At 43.8% G+C, this 16988-nt stretch overlaps 1 protein-coding gene across 3 annotated transcripts in view; it reads left to right on the top strand.

Annotated features, from left to right (window-relative positions):
• The first annotated feature begins 4231 nt into the window (after positions 1-4231).
• The window catches only part of ppp1r9ba (protein phosphatase 1, regulatory subunit 9Ba), a 63226-nt gene continuing 50469 nt past the window's right edge, over positions 4232-16988 (top strand). For all 3 annotated transcript variants that reach the window (XM_074654950.1, XM_074654951.1, XM_074654949.1), the window contains exons 1-2: positions 4232-4367; positions 15399-15803. In XM_074654950.1, the coding sequence (XP_074511051.1) occupies positions 15485-15803 (319 nt within the window). In that variant the 5' untranslated portion in view covers positions 4232-4367; positions 15399-15484. The remainder of the gene's footprint in view (positions 4368-15398; positions 15804-16988) is intronic.

Raw genomic sequence — 16988 nt, 5'->3', positions numbered from 1 at the left:
AGGCAGACACCGTCTCCACATTTAAAGGGACTATTTGTAACTTTCAGAAATGCTTCTTAACAGCGACACCTGTGGCCGTGAAATCAACGAAAGTCAGCGTCGAGCTCGCGCTTGCTCGCTCTAAATATACCTGAACGAGCATCGCTCAAAACACACGTCAGCTAAAACCACAATATCACTCTATATTTCAGCTGCTTGGCAGTAATGTTAGCTGACCAGACGAAGGTCTCTCCATGAACATGATTTAGATCTGATCTTAGTGTTGGCTTTTCCTGCCTCTGCGCAGGCTGATGCAGCGGGGCTCTGCAGCGTGTCTCCCTGCTCTCTCCGCCCGCAGCCGGAGAGAGCAGAGGAGACACCGGCACCCGGTAGGTAACGAGACGATAACGTTACTCGCTGATGAGCTACGTCACTTCACAAGACACGGGGAAACCTCTGTTGGTCTGGAGGAGCTGCAGCAGTTATTTCTGCACAAACGTCCACTGTACATTCACTAGATATTCTCAGAGCTACTAACTCTTCTGCAGTGTGGAGTGAGCGCGCGTTCACGTATAGAGGTGGTGCGAGCTGAACGAGAACGCGCGCGCTCTCTGAGTGATGGCAAGCAGGCAGAGGAGGAGAGGCAGCGGCCACACGCGAACGCGCATATGCGAACGCGCATGTGTGACGACCCGCTACATTTATACGCTTAAAAAGTTACAAATAGTCCCTTTAAGAGTAGGCTAAAGACTTTCCTCTTTGATAAAGCTTATAGTTAGGGCTGTCTTTGACCAGCCCCTAGTTAAGCTGCTATAGGCCTACACTGCCGGGGGACTTCCTATGACACACTGAGCTCCTCTCTCCTTCTGTATGTATTCATGTCCCATTCATTGTTACTAACTTCATTCCTTCCCGGGAGTCCTTGTGCCTCCTTGTCCCGCAGGTAACCATGGAGCGGGGTTACACCTGGAGCGGGGTTACACCTGGAGCGGGGTTATACCTGGAGCGAGGTTATACCTGGAGTGAGGTTAGACCTGGAGCAGGGGTACACTTGGAGCGGGGTTTCACCTGGATCTGGATGTCACCTGGATTGTGGCTGCATCTGCTGCCGCTTCCGCTGCCTGCTTGACACCAACTGCTACCATCATTAATTAATTCCGTCTGTACAAGGGACTACCAAGGCTAACGAGGGACTACCAAGGCTAACGAGGGACAACCAAGGCTTAGTGACAAAGTGGCAGCCTGGAGAATGAGACTTCTCGGTCACTGCCAAAGACATCAAGAACTCCCAGCAAGCATGCTGTGCTGCGGGAACCAACGCACGAGCATCGATCACAGGGACGTCCCACACCAACATACATGGACGTACTGAGGAGAGATGCTGGACAGTGCTGGCGAGCTAGCCAGATGTATGGTGGACTGAGACAGCTGGAAGCTCCGCTTGAAAGCCCCTCTGAGGACGACCCAATGACATCAATTCCGATAGTTGTATTATTACTCTTTTACATCACCACTATTGGTTTTGTGTTATTAGTCCCACTTGTATTAGTTATTCTCTCTCTCTCTCTCTCTCTCTCTCTCTCTCTCTCTCTCTCTCTCTCTCTCTCTCTCTCTCTCTCTCTCTCTCTCTCTCTCTCTCTCTATCTATCCCCCCAGCCGGTCTCGGCAGATGGCCGCCCACCCTGCGCCCGGTTCTGCTCCAGGTTTCTTCCCACTAATCGGGGAGTTTTTCCTGGCCACAGTGCGCTTAGTGGATCTTGTTGGGTCTCTAAACTATGGTGTACGGTCTAAGACCTGCTCTATATATAAAGCGTCTTGAGACAACTTCTGTTGTGATTTGACGCTATATAAAAATAAATTGAATTGAATTGAACATGGTGTACCACTTCTGTTAGTTTCACATATTTATTTACACAGAAAAACAACAGTTGTTAATAATGTCAGTTTGAACTTAATGAGAATACATTTTTCAGTGACACTGGTGCAATAGTCTATTAGTTTAGTTAAATGTGTGAGAACACAGTTTATCTGAGAATTTTAAAAAGTCAAACCTCAAATCTAAAGCTAAATATATAGCACAGCTAGCAGGATATTAAATGTTTAGGCCTGTCCAGTGATGAAAAGTATCGAAGCACATTTACTCCAATACATAGACCTAAATGCAATTTTTAGGTACTTTAGATTAGATTAGATCTCCTTTATTGTCATTGTACAGGTACAACAAAATTTAGTTTGCAACTCCCCATCACATACACAGTGCATAAAAAGACAATCCACAAATACAGGGTACTATATAAAGACAGTTATGAGGTTAGTGACCAGTGTCGTATGTGCAAACTGTCATAAAGGGCAGTAAAGGTGAAGAAGGTGTTGAGTTACTTTACTTGAGTATTTCCATTTTCTACCACTTCATACTATAACTCCACCTCATTGAAGAGCTGAATATGGTACTTTTTACTCCTCTACATTTGTTTTACAGCTTTAGTTACTGGTTACTTTTCATATTAACCCCTTAACATTCACGCCGCTATTCTGTCTTTTAAGGCTCAGTTTTAGAGCTGTGTCAATGGCATCATGTGAAACTAGAAAACATAAGGAACCCATTGGTCATGCTAGCTTGTCGGGAAGAACGCTGAATAACGCTACAAAGTTAGGCTAAATTTTAGCGAGGAAAAACTGTCATGGCCATTTTCAAAGGGGTCCCTTGACCTCTGACCTCCAGATCAGTGAATGTAAATGGGTTCTATGGGTACCCACGAGTCTCCCCTTTACAGACATGCCCACTTTATGATAATCACATGCAGTTTGGGGCAAACAACATCCAGCTTTATGAATGCAGTATAGATGTTTTATGTTTGCTTATTCTAAAAATTATGTGTTTGAATATTTCTGAATACTGGGGTCCCTAAACAGTCTTGAATTCCATAAATTGGGTCTCACTGTAAAGCTGAGACTCTGGTGGATCCAATGAGCCCAACTGTATTCATGTGTGATGATGTTAGTCCCCATAGGAGACATTTCATTGACCTCCCTGTATAAAATGACCTGTGATGACCTCTAGGATAATCACAGCCTCATGAAACTTTACAGCCACAAACTAGAGACCTAGAGCATTCAGAGGATGGATGGATCAGACTAGAGACCTAGAGCATTCAGAGGATGGATGGATCAAACTAGAGACCTAGAGCATTCAGAGGATGGATGAATCAAACTAGAGACCTAGAGCATTCAGAGGATGGATGGATCAAACTAGAGAACTAGAGCATTCAGAGGATGGATGGATCAGACTAGAGATCTAGAGCATTCAGAGGATGGATGGATCAGACTAGAGACCTAGAGCATTCAGATGATGGATGGGTCAAACTAGAGACCTAGAGCATTCAGAGGATGGATGGATCAGACTAGAGACCTAGAGCATTCAGAGGATGGATGGATCAAACTAGAGACCTAGAGCATTCAGAGGATGGATGAATCAAACTAGAGACCTAGAGCATTCAGAGGATGGATGGATCAAACTAGAGAACTAGAGCATTCAGAGGATGGATGGATCAGACTAGAGATCTAGAGCATTCAGAGGATGGATGGATCAGACTAGAGACCTAGAGCATTCAGATGATGGATGGGTCAAACTAGAGACCTAGAGCATTCAGAGGATGGATGGATCAGACTAGAGACCTAGAGCATTCAGAGGATGGATGGTTTTCTAGCTAGAGTGACAGTAAGGCTGCTTCGGTCAGTAGAGGTCGCTGTATCTCCATGTTGTGATTTAGTGCTCTATGTAATGACCTGTCATTTCTGCCAAACAGCTTGTAAAAGTCATCCAGCCACCAAATGAGGTAACCAGTGTGTTAAAGCAGTGAGTCATATTAGATACGTCTATACAGTATTATATGAGGCTGTTGCTTGCTGTTCAAATAGAAGGCATCTGTCATTGGATTAATCAATGAGGTCAAACATGTTCAAATGATGTTGATCTGCATCTACTGAGGGACAAACTAGGCTACTTCTAATACACCTGATGGGAAAAAGGGGTGAGGAGGAGGAGAGGATGGAAAAGGGTGTGCGGATAGACAGAGAGGAAAGGAAATGAGTATAAAGGAGGGAGAAAATACAGGAGGGTGAGAAGAAAGAAGGATGGAAGGGTGTGAAGTGGAAGAAAAAAAGAGACAGAAATTGGAGGAGGAGAACGGATGAGGGAAAGGACGTAGCGGAGGAGAGAGGGATGGAGGAACATGATAGGAGGGGAGAGGAGGAGAGGGAGGAGCAGAAGGGAGGCTGGCACTCAGTCTGTTCGCTCGCAGGAGGACTCAGCAGCAGCAGGACAATGGGCTGTCTCCACTACGGATCCTAACGGACACCGGGCTGCTTCTGACTAACTGGAACACAAGGTACGGTTGTCGGAGCGAAGCGGCACACTTAGTCTCAGATGGAGCCGGCGTTCGCACGGTTTAACCCGTGTTAAAGACAGATGGTTTGTGTATGAAAGAGGAGAGGCTGCAGGAAGGAAGCGACGCAGCGCAGCAGACAGACAGACAGACAGACAGACAGCAGGGCCTGTTGTTAGAACACAGACACAGCTAACTGCTCATAGTTCATATCGGGATGTGGTGGATTTGATTAAATCACAGCAGAAAAACACCTCCTAAAAGCCCGCGCCGCGTTCTCTTCTCCAGAAAGAACGTCACGCCGGACTCCCTTACAAATGTTGCTATTTTAACGTCCCGTGCCTACATGCTGAAGTAAACACCGCAAAGGATATGAACTAAGGGTTATTTGGATACCACGATGTCTTCTGGGGATTTCGGCGTATGAGTGATTTATCAAACCCTGCTTAAATCAAAGAAGAATGTAATCTTGACGTGCGAGCACAGTGAACGTCGCCTTCCGCTAAGCTGCGTTTTGACGGAAGGGAAACACGGGCGAGCAACACATAATAGTTGACCTTTTAAGCGTAGTAAAGCTCCTCTGTGTATTACATGCACGCCGAATTAATGAGCGTCTTGTAGTGATTCCCAATAGCTGTTAACTTTCTTTACTTATGTTACATTTGTCCTCCAAAAGCAACGCCACAATAAATACTATGATTTTTGGATGGAAGTTCGGAGCTAGCAGCATACGTTGGGTATGCCAACAAAGCCTGTCTCTAGCCAGCAGCAGCAGCAGCACGCAGTGGGAGTCTGCCAGCAGCGGGTTGCACTAGGCCTGGCCTGGGAGCCTCCTCGACAGATGCAGGGATTGTGGGGTGAATAGATGGAGTCATTGTGGTCGCTATAATGTGCCCTCTGTTGAACAGTGCGTGTGACGCACACAGACAGGCCAGAGATCCAGAGATGTTGTGCATGCATGGAGACTTAAGGACTTATTACTCGTGTGAACGAGCAGCATATTACCATGTCGGTGCAGAAGCATGTCCAGCCCTGGCTGCAGCCTGTCTCCTAGACTGGGTTGACCATATGCACAGTGACAGAGGTAGATGGGACTAGTTTACACTGAGCTGGGTGTTACAGTATTTGATGACACAAGGTAATTTCCCCCAAACTAACCACGGATCACACGTCATGTTGCTGCTGGTGTAGCAGCTGTATTTAGTGAAGGGAGGGGCTGCCCTCCCATCAATACATTACAAGTCAATATTCATTTGCCTCCATATGCTGAGGATTATCAGTGCAGGCAGGCACTGGATGGTTTTATTTTAGATTGTGTTGACCTGACTGAGACAGTGTGTGTGTCACAATCGTGGGAGGGAGGAGGAAGGTATCTCTGGTTAAATACAACACACTGTTACAAAATAGATAAGTCAGTATGGATGGAAGGAGCACAACATACTACATTCTTTAATGCAGTGCTTCATCAAGGACCCCTAAACTGACACAGATTGGACCACGGACCCCCATTTTGTACGATTTTGTCCCAGGGTCCCCCATCTGATAGGATTTTTGCTTTTAGATGTTTTATTACAGAAAGTGTATGAACCAATGACCAAAATAGTTGTACATTCTGTCATTGTGTTAACTGTAGGTGGAATTATACATCACACCGGCAATACGTCATCCAGAGTAGGCTCTCATGACCACACCCCCTTTTGGGGGAGAACAATCCCGTGTCCCTCATAGTCGGTAACAGAGTAAAGAGAAGAAGTTGTCTCCAAATTTCTACTTTAAACTAACCAGTAATAGTTATAACACTATGCTCAACAGTTGCTGTGTAGTTGGTTGCACCAACAATAAATCCCAAAATACTGATCTCCCATTTGTTCCCCTGCCATGTCCTAAAAAAGATCTAATAGAGGAGCTTTATGACTCCAAGCTATAGACCAGACTAGGGCTGGGTGATATGGCCTAAAAATAATATTGCGATATTTTTAGCCAATATCGCGATACACGATATATATCGCGATATTTTCAAATATCCTCTAAGCACTTCATAAATGCTCGATTTAACCCTTTGATGCATACAATCACATCAATATGATGATTCTTGTAGTCCCTGCAGCATATGTCTGCATTAAAGCCTTCTTAGCTGCACGGTGGTGCAGTGGTTAGCACTGGCGCCTCACAGCTAGAGGGTTGCAGGTTCGAATCCGGCTTGGGACCCTTCTGTGTGGAGTTTGCATGTTCTCCCCGTGTTAGCGTGGGTTTTCTCCGGGTACTCCGGTTTCCTCCCACAGTCCAAAGACATGCAGGTTAGGTTAATTGTTGACTCTAAATTGCCCGTAGGTGTGAATGTGAGCGTGAATGGTTGTCTGTCTCTATGTGTCAGCCCTGCGATGGACTGGCGACCTGTCCAGGATGTACCCTGCCTTCGCCCAATGTCGGCTGGGATCGGCTCCAGCCCCCCCGCGACCCCTAACGGGATAAGCGGTTGCAGATGGATGGATGGATAAAACCTTCTTGTTTATAGTCATCAGTGGTTTCTATTGGAACTATTTTAATCTGGCATGCAAAAAGGGGGAAATCACAAGTTAAATTTAACAAAACAGTATCCAACTGTATTCACTTTAACCAAATAGTTATCTGGCAATACATGCTTTATATATTTTGATAAATAGATTAAAACACACACACACACACAAACAAACACACACACACACAGTTTTTAATGGCGTGTAATAAATGTAAAGTATCTTATTGTTATGTTTACCAGTAAGCTGTTATAACTTTGCTGATAATAAAAAATATTATTTTCCCAGCAGTGTAGAAAGACTCTCCAATCACGAGGTGCAGCCTACTGTATGGCCAAACCTGCAGTCTGGTCCACTTATTCAGGCTGACACCTTTGGTTCTGTTAGCTGGACGTTCATATTTTGGATCAAGTGTCTTAATGAGTCTTTTGAATCCGGGACAAGCCGTGATACACCGACTATATTCGATATATCGCCCACCCCTAGACCAGACAAGCATGGTCTCTATAGTTCCAAGCTATAGACCAGACCAGCATGCTCTCTATAGCTCCAAGCTATAGACCAGACCAGCATGGTCTCTATAGTTCCAAGCTATAGACCTGACCAGCATGCTCTCTATAGCTCCAAGCTATAGACCAGACCAGCATGGTCTCTATAATTCCAAGCTATAGACCAGACCAGCATGCTCTCTATAGCTCCAAGCTATAGACCAGACCAGCATGGTCTCTATAGTTCCAAGCTATAGACCAGACCAGCATGCTCTCTATAGCTCCAAGCTATAGACCAGACCAGCATGTCACTGTCAGTTTTGTAAATCACTAAATGATGCTGGTGACAGTGACTAGCATGACTAGCTAACGTTAGCTCTAGTAATAGAGTCATATATTAACGTTGGTTATTTACAGACAACACCAACCTAATGTGATTCAATCAGAGACGTAGAGCTGTCTGGATCAGTAATATCCTCCACTGTGTTGGACGGGGGAAGACTGAAGGGTTATGGCGCAATCAACTTTAATTTATTGAGGTATCGCCAACGCTCAGGTTCAGGCAAGATGTGTGTTTAAAAAAACATTTGCATAACAAGAGATGAATGCATATATATTTGTCAAAATTACAGTCCAAACATACGTCCAACTGCATTGAAGTCTATGAGATCTTCGGTTTTCTAACCCCGAAAAGGGGCGTGGCCTTGACTTTTTGCGAACTACCCATATGTGCCGGTCTGATGTATAGTGAAAATAAATGAGTTCTCTTTTTGCTGGGGACCCCCTGGAACCCCCTCAAGGACCCCTGTGGGTTCCCAGACCCCACCTTGAAAACCACTGCTGATGAATGTGTTTTTGCATGTTCATTTTCTCTAATGATGAGACAGATTAGGGGCAGATGTGGCTCAGGAGGTAGAGTGGGTCATCCTTTAATCACAAGGTTGGCGGTTTGATCCCCGGCTTTTCCTGTCCGCATGTCCGCAAGTGTCCTTGAGCAAGACATTGAACCCCAAGTTGCTCCCAATGGGTAGGGAGCAACTTGCAACCTTGCATGGCAGCTCCGCCATCATCTGTCTGTGAATGGGTGAATGAGAGGCAAATTGTAAAGAGCTTCCGTTGTCCGGTATGGTAGAAAGGCGCCATATAAATGCAGTCCATTTACCATAGTTCATGTAAGACCCAGGTTGTAATGAACAGGAATTATCCTTAAACTCCACACTGTGTTTCCTATGGCCAGGTGACACCGATGATGCCACTCATCAAAATAATGGCACCAAGATGCTTGAAAATGTCCTGAAACAGGACAACCACAGTGCATATAGGAGTGAGAACCATACCAAAGGGCAGGAGGGAACCCCAAAGGATTAGGGGTAACAGGAGACAGTGTAAAATTAAACCTGGACTGATGCTGTTTGTTTTCTTGGTAGGAACACCAACGAAGAAGAGATGGATAGTCTGTTATGGAGGCAGAATTTGTTTTGTCTGTGTTGTGCATGTCAGACGTCGGTTTATCAGTTAGACCAGGAGCCACCAGATTCCTCTCAACAATGACAGGAAAAAAAGCCAGGAGCACTATTAGGTGCGTGCGCGTGCGTGTGTGTGTCTATAGGCGTCTGTAAAGGTTATTTGGCTTACATCAGATTTGCTTACTTAAGTTCACATGAGCAGTGTGTGATAACCTTCTATTTGGCAAGACTGTGTGTGTGTGTGTGTGTGTGTGTGTGTGTGTGTGTGTGTGTGTCCCATCGTGGTCATCTGGAGTCAGTGTGGGATCAGGCAAGGTCTTTCCTAAATTCCCCAGAATGCCTGCCTGTTTAGTTCACCTAAAGACAGTTTAATTCTGTAACAATACAGCGTCCTATCAACATCCAGTCTGTTAGCGTTGCCATTGACAACGATTTAAACCACCACACAAACAGCAACATGATCCAACTTGCTCTATCCACCCTCAGTTCAGATGCATGTTTCAGCATTCTATTGCACAATGTTTGCACTGGTAGCTACTGTGATGAATGAGTGGAGTTTTGTATGCCAACACAAACCTTAGATTACTTGTTAGGAAGCATTGAACGTGAAGCTGAAATGTGAAGTAGGTTGACAGAAAATTGAGCGTCAACAAGTATTTTCATAACTGATTAATCGTCTTTGTCATTTTTCAAGCATATATGCCAGAACATTTCTTACTTTTCGATTATAAATTGTGAGAATTTGCTTACTTTTCGTTTTTGTTAGCTTAGAATGAGCCCTTCATATGGAGCGGGTCCTCTTCATGGAGTTCACCATGTTGTTCCGCCATGTTTCTACAGTAGCCCAGAAGGGACAAACCAAAGACTGTGGACTGTGGAGCCACAGAGTGCAAAACCGTCGTAACACCAAAGGCTGTCAGACTTGTGATGCTCCTAAAGTAGTGTTATTATATTATTATATATAGTGATTCTCGATACCAATTTGGTACCACGGTAAAAAATAAATAAATAAATCAATAAATCCCATGTAATTCAAAACGCACTCCTTTATTAAAACATTTGAACATTACAAAAAACAGAGGCATGTAGCCTTTGAGTAATAGATAAAAAGAAACGTCTATTAACATTGCAAAACAGAACATTGGCATGTAGCCCTCAAGTATTTAAAACAAACTATATTGTCTGGATGTCTGTCTTTGAGGTGCTTTTCCTCCTTTGGAAAGAAAAATACAACGGCACTGTTAATGCACCGCATACTGTTTTTTGTGAATCTATTGTAACGTTGCGTGTGGCTAACTTAGGGAGACAGGAAACGGTTCCTCTTTTGCACTCAACAGATCCGGATTTATTCCCTGCAGCAGCTCACAAACTACCCGGAGTTGGAGGTGTGTCGGAAAATAATAACAACTGGCCGGTCGGTTGCTTAGCGTGTTCGCTCTCGTTCATTGCACGTTGCTTGGCTAACTAGCCAGATGCCATCTTTCACGTCTCGTGTTGTTGTTTTTTTCCGTGCTGTTACGGCGTTCTTCTTCTTCCTTCATTTCACGGCAGATGAGAACACTTCTAAGCGTATACTGCCCCCATTAGATCCGGAAGTCTCGCATCTCCAATACCTCCGCTCCTTCACCACATGACCATTACAGGCATCGTTCGGTACCTTTGGTCACATTTTTAGAATTTTGGTACAGAGTTGGTACCGAAGTATCGGTTCTCGTGACATCCCTACTCAGTTGTGCCCCACTTGCTAACTAATGGCCATCACTCTTCACTGCGCTCATACGGCGGTTACCGCTGATAACGTCGTCCCTACCAATGTCGTTGTCGCGGAAGCGTAGCACCCACCTTCTGGTTCCCCCTCAGGTTATCACTGTTAGTTCTGTCAGTGCTGTTGCCGTTGTTTGTACTGTTAGCGATGTTAGGATCATTAGCTGCTAGCCGCCGGCTCAGCCGTGTCCATGTTGAGAGCCATGTGGAGGCAATATATATGCTCTGAATTCCGTATTAGCCACCTTTTAACTTTTAGCACCATCATCAGGTAAAAATGTTAATTTTAATTCTTTATGACCAAGTACTTGCTGAACTAATGTTAGCCTCAGCTGTACTTTGTGTTTTGTGCTAATTAGCATGATAACACGCTAAACTAAGATGGTGAACATGGTAAACATCATACCTACTGAGTATCAGCATGTTAGCATTGTGTTAGCATGTTAGCATGCTAACATTTAGCTCAAAACCAAAGCACTGCTGTGCACAGCCTCGCAGACCAGCTAGCATGGCTTCGGACTCTATTTTCTGCCCTTTTATAGATTAACAATATAGACAATTAATCAGTTAATTAGCCAGATTAATCAATGATGAAAATAGACGCAGCCCTAGTTTAAATCTATGTTTAATGGTGCATAATGTGCTCCATGATCCACTGAGTGTTGTGTTAAACCTTGTAATGTACAGGACTGCTGCACTGGATTTTCACCCTGACACAAGCACAGATCTCAAAAGCCAATGGAAAGTTTCACTGTAATGTACCAGCTTGTTCAGGGCAAAACTCTTTATGACTTGATGAGGAACAACTAAACACACCATCAATTAAGGATGACCTCACACAAAGCCGTTGCGGGGCACCCTCATTTGGGTCTCTTTTGGTCTAACCGGCGTGGAAAATTTGACTTGAGTATTTCGGCTTGTCAAAGAAACAAATTACAAGGCAAGGCTGCACACGATCAAACTACTTCAGATTATGTTTTTGTGTATTGAGGAGAGCTGAATCAGAAGAAGCACACGCTGTATCATTGTGACAATGTATGCATCAGAATCTTCACACCTCAGCTGTGAATATTCACACAAATCCCACAGTCTGAGTCTGTTGGAAAAAAATTAGATGCTCAGTTCACATTTGATTAAGTAATCATTTGAGATGCAAAACCCATTTATTTTTCAGTTAACCTTCTAAAGTGGCCAACAGCTAGATCCTTGTGTTATTAGTAGCCTGTGGTGCTGAGTTGTACTTGCTGTGGTGTTCTACTGGTTAGAGATCAGCTGTTGGATGTGGGGCTGAAGCGTCTCACTGATTGAAGTTTGTGTTTGTTTCTAAGGCTACATCCACACTAATATGATTTTGTTGTTGTTTGTTTTAAAATGCATAACTTTTGCTACATTTATGCCCAGCGTCCACACTTCTCCTGCCTTTTACAGCCCCTAAAATGGAGACGCTTGAAAACGCTGCCGACCCCGTTTTAGGTTTAAAACTCCAAGGTCAGGGTGCCCCGGAAGCTCACTTGGTAGAGCAGGTGCCCCATGTACCAAGGCTGAGTCCTTACCGCAGCAGCCCGGGGTTCGAATCCGACCATTTCTGCATATCACCCCCTCTCTCTCCCCCTTTCATAGCTGTCACTGACTCTATCTAAAATAAAGGCAAAAACGCCCCCCAAAAATAATCTAAAACTCTGGGGTCGTGTTTCAGTCTGGACGGACAGAAGCGGTGACCTCTGAAAACAATGACGCAGACACCGACGTTGGCTTCTTGATTGGGTCTCATCAGTCATGACACGTCCTTCCCTGATTCGTCACGCCCCATCACATGAACCTTTTCTGAAAGAACACAAACGACATCTGCCTCGACCACCAGTGGTTCATTCCAACATGGATAACAAGTTCCAAGCGTGGCTGACCTTGTTGTCTCTGCTAGCAGCTGTTGTGCTGTTCAATTCTGAGGAGAGAAATAGGCATTAATGTAACAGAATATTGATCAGCGCTGCCTAGTTTGACCGTTTGGTCGGAGTTCGCGAGTGATTGACAGCCGGCTCTCATAGACGGCAGCTGGACGGCAGACCTCAGATCAGCTCTTACTGCTTGTTTTCCTCCGGTCTGTGAAATCTTGCAGATGCCGTTAGGATTACCGGAGGACACCGGAGGACACAGAGGAACATGATGTTTTTCAGGTTACCTGTCTCATGTACCACTGTCAGGATATAGCGACCGTTTTATAAAAATAACTTTTTTTGAATCATATTGGCTCCGATTCTGCCTACTTTAGCTTTAATGAGATTGTGATCATGAGAAAACAGCTTGATATCTGGTGACCATGCGGGAGTTCTCTGTATTCATGTGCTGACTTAGTCACAAAGTGAGTTTGGCATTCAGAGCAGCGAGACACATGACACGTGAGGTGAGGTCACAGTGCGTCATCATTTTAATTGGATTATTTTGACGGCTCCTGCAGCGCCATGTGGGTGTTATAAAACACATAGCACTGTCATGTTTGGAGATACTTTAGGTTTGGTCATTTTCTGCCTGTACACGATTATTTTTCAAAGATCAAAGTTTGAATCCAACAATGTTTTCTGTTCTACTGTAGGTTTATGCTAGAGCTGCAACTAATTATGTTCATTATAGATTAATCTGACAGTTATTTTCTTGTTTGATTAATCAATAGAAAATGCCAGAAATTTGTGAACCATGCCCATCACGATTTCCTAAAGCCCAACTTAACCTATTCAAACAGCTTGTTGTGTCCAACTAACAGTAGACTAAACCTAAATGTATTCTGTGTACAATCAGAGAAGACTAAGAAGAGCAGCAGGTATTCACATTTGACAGCTGGAGTTTGGGACTTTTTAGCAATTTTGATGAAAAACTTAAAGGGTTACTTAAGCCAGTGGTCCACAACCTGGGGTCCGGGACCCCCTTAGCTGGGTGCCAAAGGTCACAGGGGGTGCACCAGGATTTGTCTGCTCAGGTTGTCAAAGATTTGCACATGTAGAACTAAACTAACTTACTGGATCATTTATACAATTTTTTTTTTGCTACTTAGTAGTAGGGCTTCATGATTATGGCCAAAATGATAATCATGATTATTTTGATCAATATTGAGATCACAATAATTTATCACGATTATTTATAGATTAGGGACAAAATATTTTGATTGTAATTTCACATTTAAATAAACAGAGCGCTGCTTTCAATTCTATATTGTGCCACATTCCAACCCTCAAAACATCGAAATGTTATTTTTACTTTGTTACTGTCATCTATAGTGGTTATTTGCATAAAAACACACAATTCAAATCATTAGGAAATAAATTATTGTATTTTTATTAAAATATTTGCATTGATTAAAACAAATCTTGGTATTAGTAGTTCTAATTATATATTATAAGCTGCTTAGCACTAGTGTTAGGAAGTTAAACAGGTCATAATTCCCTCTCTATTATCTAGTTTATATTGCTATGAAAACATCTCCTTCAAACAAATGGATTTATTTAAGTTTCTAGCCCAAAACTACATTTTACAAGATTACATTTGAACGCATCATGATAGGGTTAGAATTTACCATCGCCCAATACTTCTTTGTACTGAGGCTTCAACTGGCTGCTGATTAACGGAGCATCTCGAGCTGTTAGTTCAGGAAGCGCTTGATTAATGCAGCATAGTTTTCTATAAGCGGAGCATTTTAAACATCAATATCACAGTTGATCATGTTCATTTAATGGTGGGATGCCAAAATCGTGATCACGATTAATATTCGATTAATTGTGCAGCCCTACTTAGTGAGTCACATTCTGTTTAAACCTGGTACTTCTGCACAGTTGCAGATAAAGATCTAATAGTATTAGTATTATACTATTTATAGAATTAGATTCCAGTGGTGGCTGCGTAGGGTTGTTTCTGAATCGTGTGACACATTTCCAATAACTCCAGAGTGTTGTTATGTCCAAAAGTCAACATTTATTGATAGTAATTTCTGAAATTCACAACATGTTTTTCTCTAATGAAATATTCTGCTTCAATCCATTTTTGTTGGTGTTTAGCCTTTCAAAAACAATGTTTTTTTTATAAAGTTGGGGCACATACATAATGAAAATGATTAGAATTGAAGCAGCAGAGGCAGAGATACAAACTTTAAGTCCAGAAAAAAATGCTTCTGACATTTCCTGTAATGCAACTCAATGGGGTCTTTTGTTAGAGAGCTAATGCAGGATCCCACTACGCCTCATTGCCCTCCTGCGTTCTACATTTAACAATAAACAAGTATGTAATTAGAATCTTTGTCATTTAAAAAGCAACAATATTCATAATAATAGCCTAAAAGCTTATCGATAAATAAAGTCATTTGCAAAAAAGAAAGTTGCAATAATACGGCATATCGCACCCCAACAGCCCTAGTTAACTAGTTAAGGTAACTGTTTCAAGCTCTGGCTTGTGTCACTGTGACCTCTGACCAGAAACCGCTTACTTCTTTTCTTCTCTTTGTTTCTCTTCTCTTCAATACAGCAGCAACTAACAATTATTGTCATGATCGATTATTCTTACAATTATCTGATTACTCAATTAGTTGTTTAGTCAGAAAATAGTGAAAAATGTTCCAAGTGCAGGTGATGCTTATTCCCGTTTCATATCATAAAAAATGGATTACTTTGGGTTTGTTGGTTGCATGTCAGACTAAGGAAAAGAGCATGCTTTGATTGGAGGTAACTCACCGTGGTAATCTGTTATCATTGATTAGATATCTCTGAAAAGGATTCATCACAAATAGTAACAGTGGATCTGTCTCTCTGTGTGATTCAGGAGGTGAATGTCAAACAGCTCCAGGATGCTGCCGTCCTCATCCCTGCTGACCTGCTGTTCACCAGGGGGCATCTGATTTACCAAACATGATGAAGACTGAACCCCCGTCGGCCACGGGGGGCAACGGGACCTCCGGTGGCAGCAGCGGGGGAAGCGGGAGCTCCAACCTGCGGAGTCCCTCGCCCCACCGCAATGCCTACGAGGCGGGGCTGGCGGCGCTCAAGAAGGCCACCGACCATCTCAATAATGCCGCGAACGGAGGCTCTGGCCCTGCCTCAAAACCAGCTCCTCTGCCTCGCCCAACCGGGAGGGGCCGGAAATATGGATCAAATGTTCACCGCATCAAGAACATGTTCATGCAGATGCAGTCTCCTGGTGATGAGGAGGACGGAGCCACGATGATCGGTAATTCACCTCACTAGTTACATTTTTGTCAAAGCCTTTCGAATAAGCAGTGTGAGGAGAACTAGATGTTGATGATGAATTATTATTTTTATTATGTTACCATTTTGTCACCCACCACTTACATTATGATTATAATCTTCAACTTGAACCGTCATTCCTCAGTCCAGGCTTTACACACCAACAAAGGTGTTCAAGTACTCTGGCGGATTAGACCTGTAGCAAAGAGTATAGAGTGCTGCAGGTATGATGTATTTCTGTAGGCCAACCAGGAAGTTAGCATCTCCCTGGTTCCCTCGACAAAGAGCCAATGGGATTGTTCCATTTGGTTTGGGATTATTGCAGAAAAAGGGCTATGTGGCAAAGAAACGTTTATGATACTTACACGTTTTGTTCCGTAAGATAATCTCCACTAATGAACACCACTTTATGATTTTTGAAGTGTGAATGCCATCACCAGAAGTAAAAAGCTATCGTTAGGCTATAAATGAACTCCACCAAGGTCACATGAGCGTGAGTAAACACAACGAGGCTGTAAAGGAGGACGAGTCGGCGTGATGACGTTTAGTAGTCTCATTTAGACACTTGTTAGCAACCGCCTTTTTTCAGATGCATAAAGGCTTCAAAATTCACGAGTGGGGTAATAAAGGGACTGTTTGTAACTTCTTACACGTATAAATCACCCGGGTCGGTGTCCCATGCGCACTCGCATATGCTCGTGTGTGTCTACGCTGTTCAGACTCAGACTCCAACACAAACCACACGGAAGCACCAAAACCTCTTGGTTGTATCTAGTGAAGCTCGTCTGTTAAACAGTGTTGGCCGCGGTCGGAGGACGTGGAGGAGACCAGGGCCGGAGTCTCTGCTGGACTCTGCTCCTCTGCCTGCCTTCACTCAGCTCGCTCCACCTAACGTGCATGCGTGCTCACTACACACTGCAGAACACTTTGTAGCTCTGAGAATATCTAGTGAATGTCCAGTGGACGTTTGTGCAGAAATAACTGCTGCAGCTCCTCCAGACCAACAGAGGTTTCCCGTGTCTTGTGAAGTGACGGGGCTCCGCAGAGAGAAACGTTATCGTCTCCGACCAAAACTCCGGCGTCTCCCCTGTTCCCTCCGGCCGCGGTCGGGAGGCTGAGGCAGGAGAGACTTTCGTCTGGTCAGCTAACATTACTGCCAAGCAGCTGA

Source organism: Sebastes fasciatus, chromosome 13 (genome assembly GCF_043250625.1).
Source record: "Sebastes fasciatus isolate fSebFas1 chromosome 13, fSebFas1.pri, whole genome shotgun sequence".
In the NCBI taxonomy this organism is placed as follows: Eukaryota; Metazoa; Chordata; class Actinopteri; order Perciformes; family Sebastidae; genus Sebastes; species Sebastes fasciatus.
Note: the sequence above shows the minus strand (reverse complement) of the source record. Positions and strands in the feature narration are given on the sequence as shown.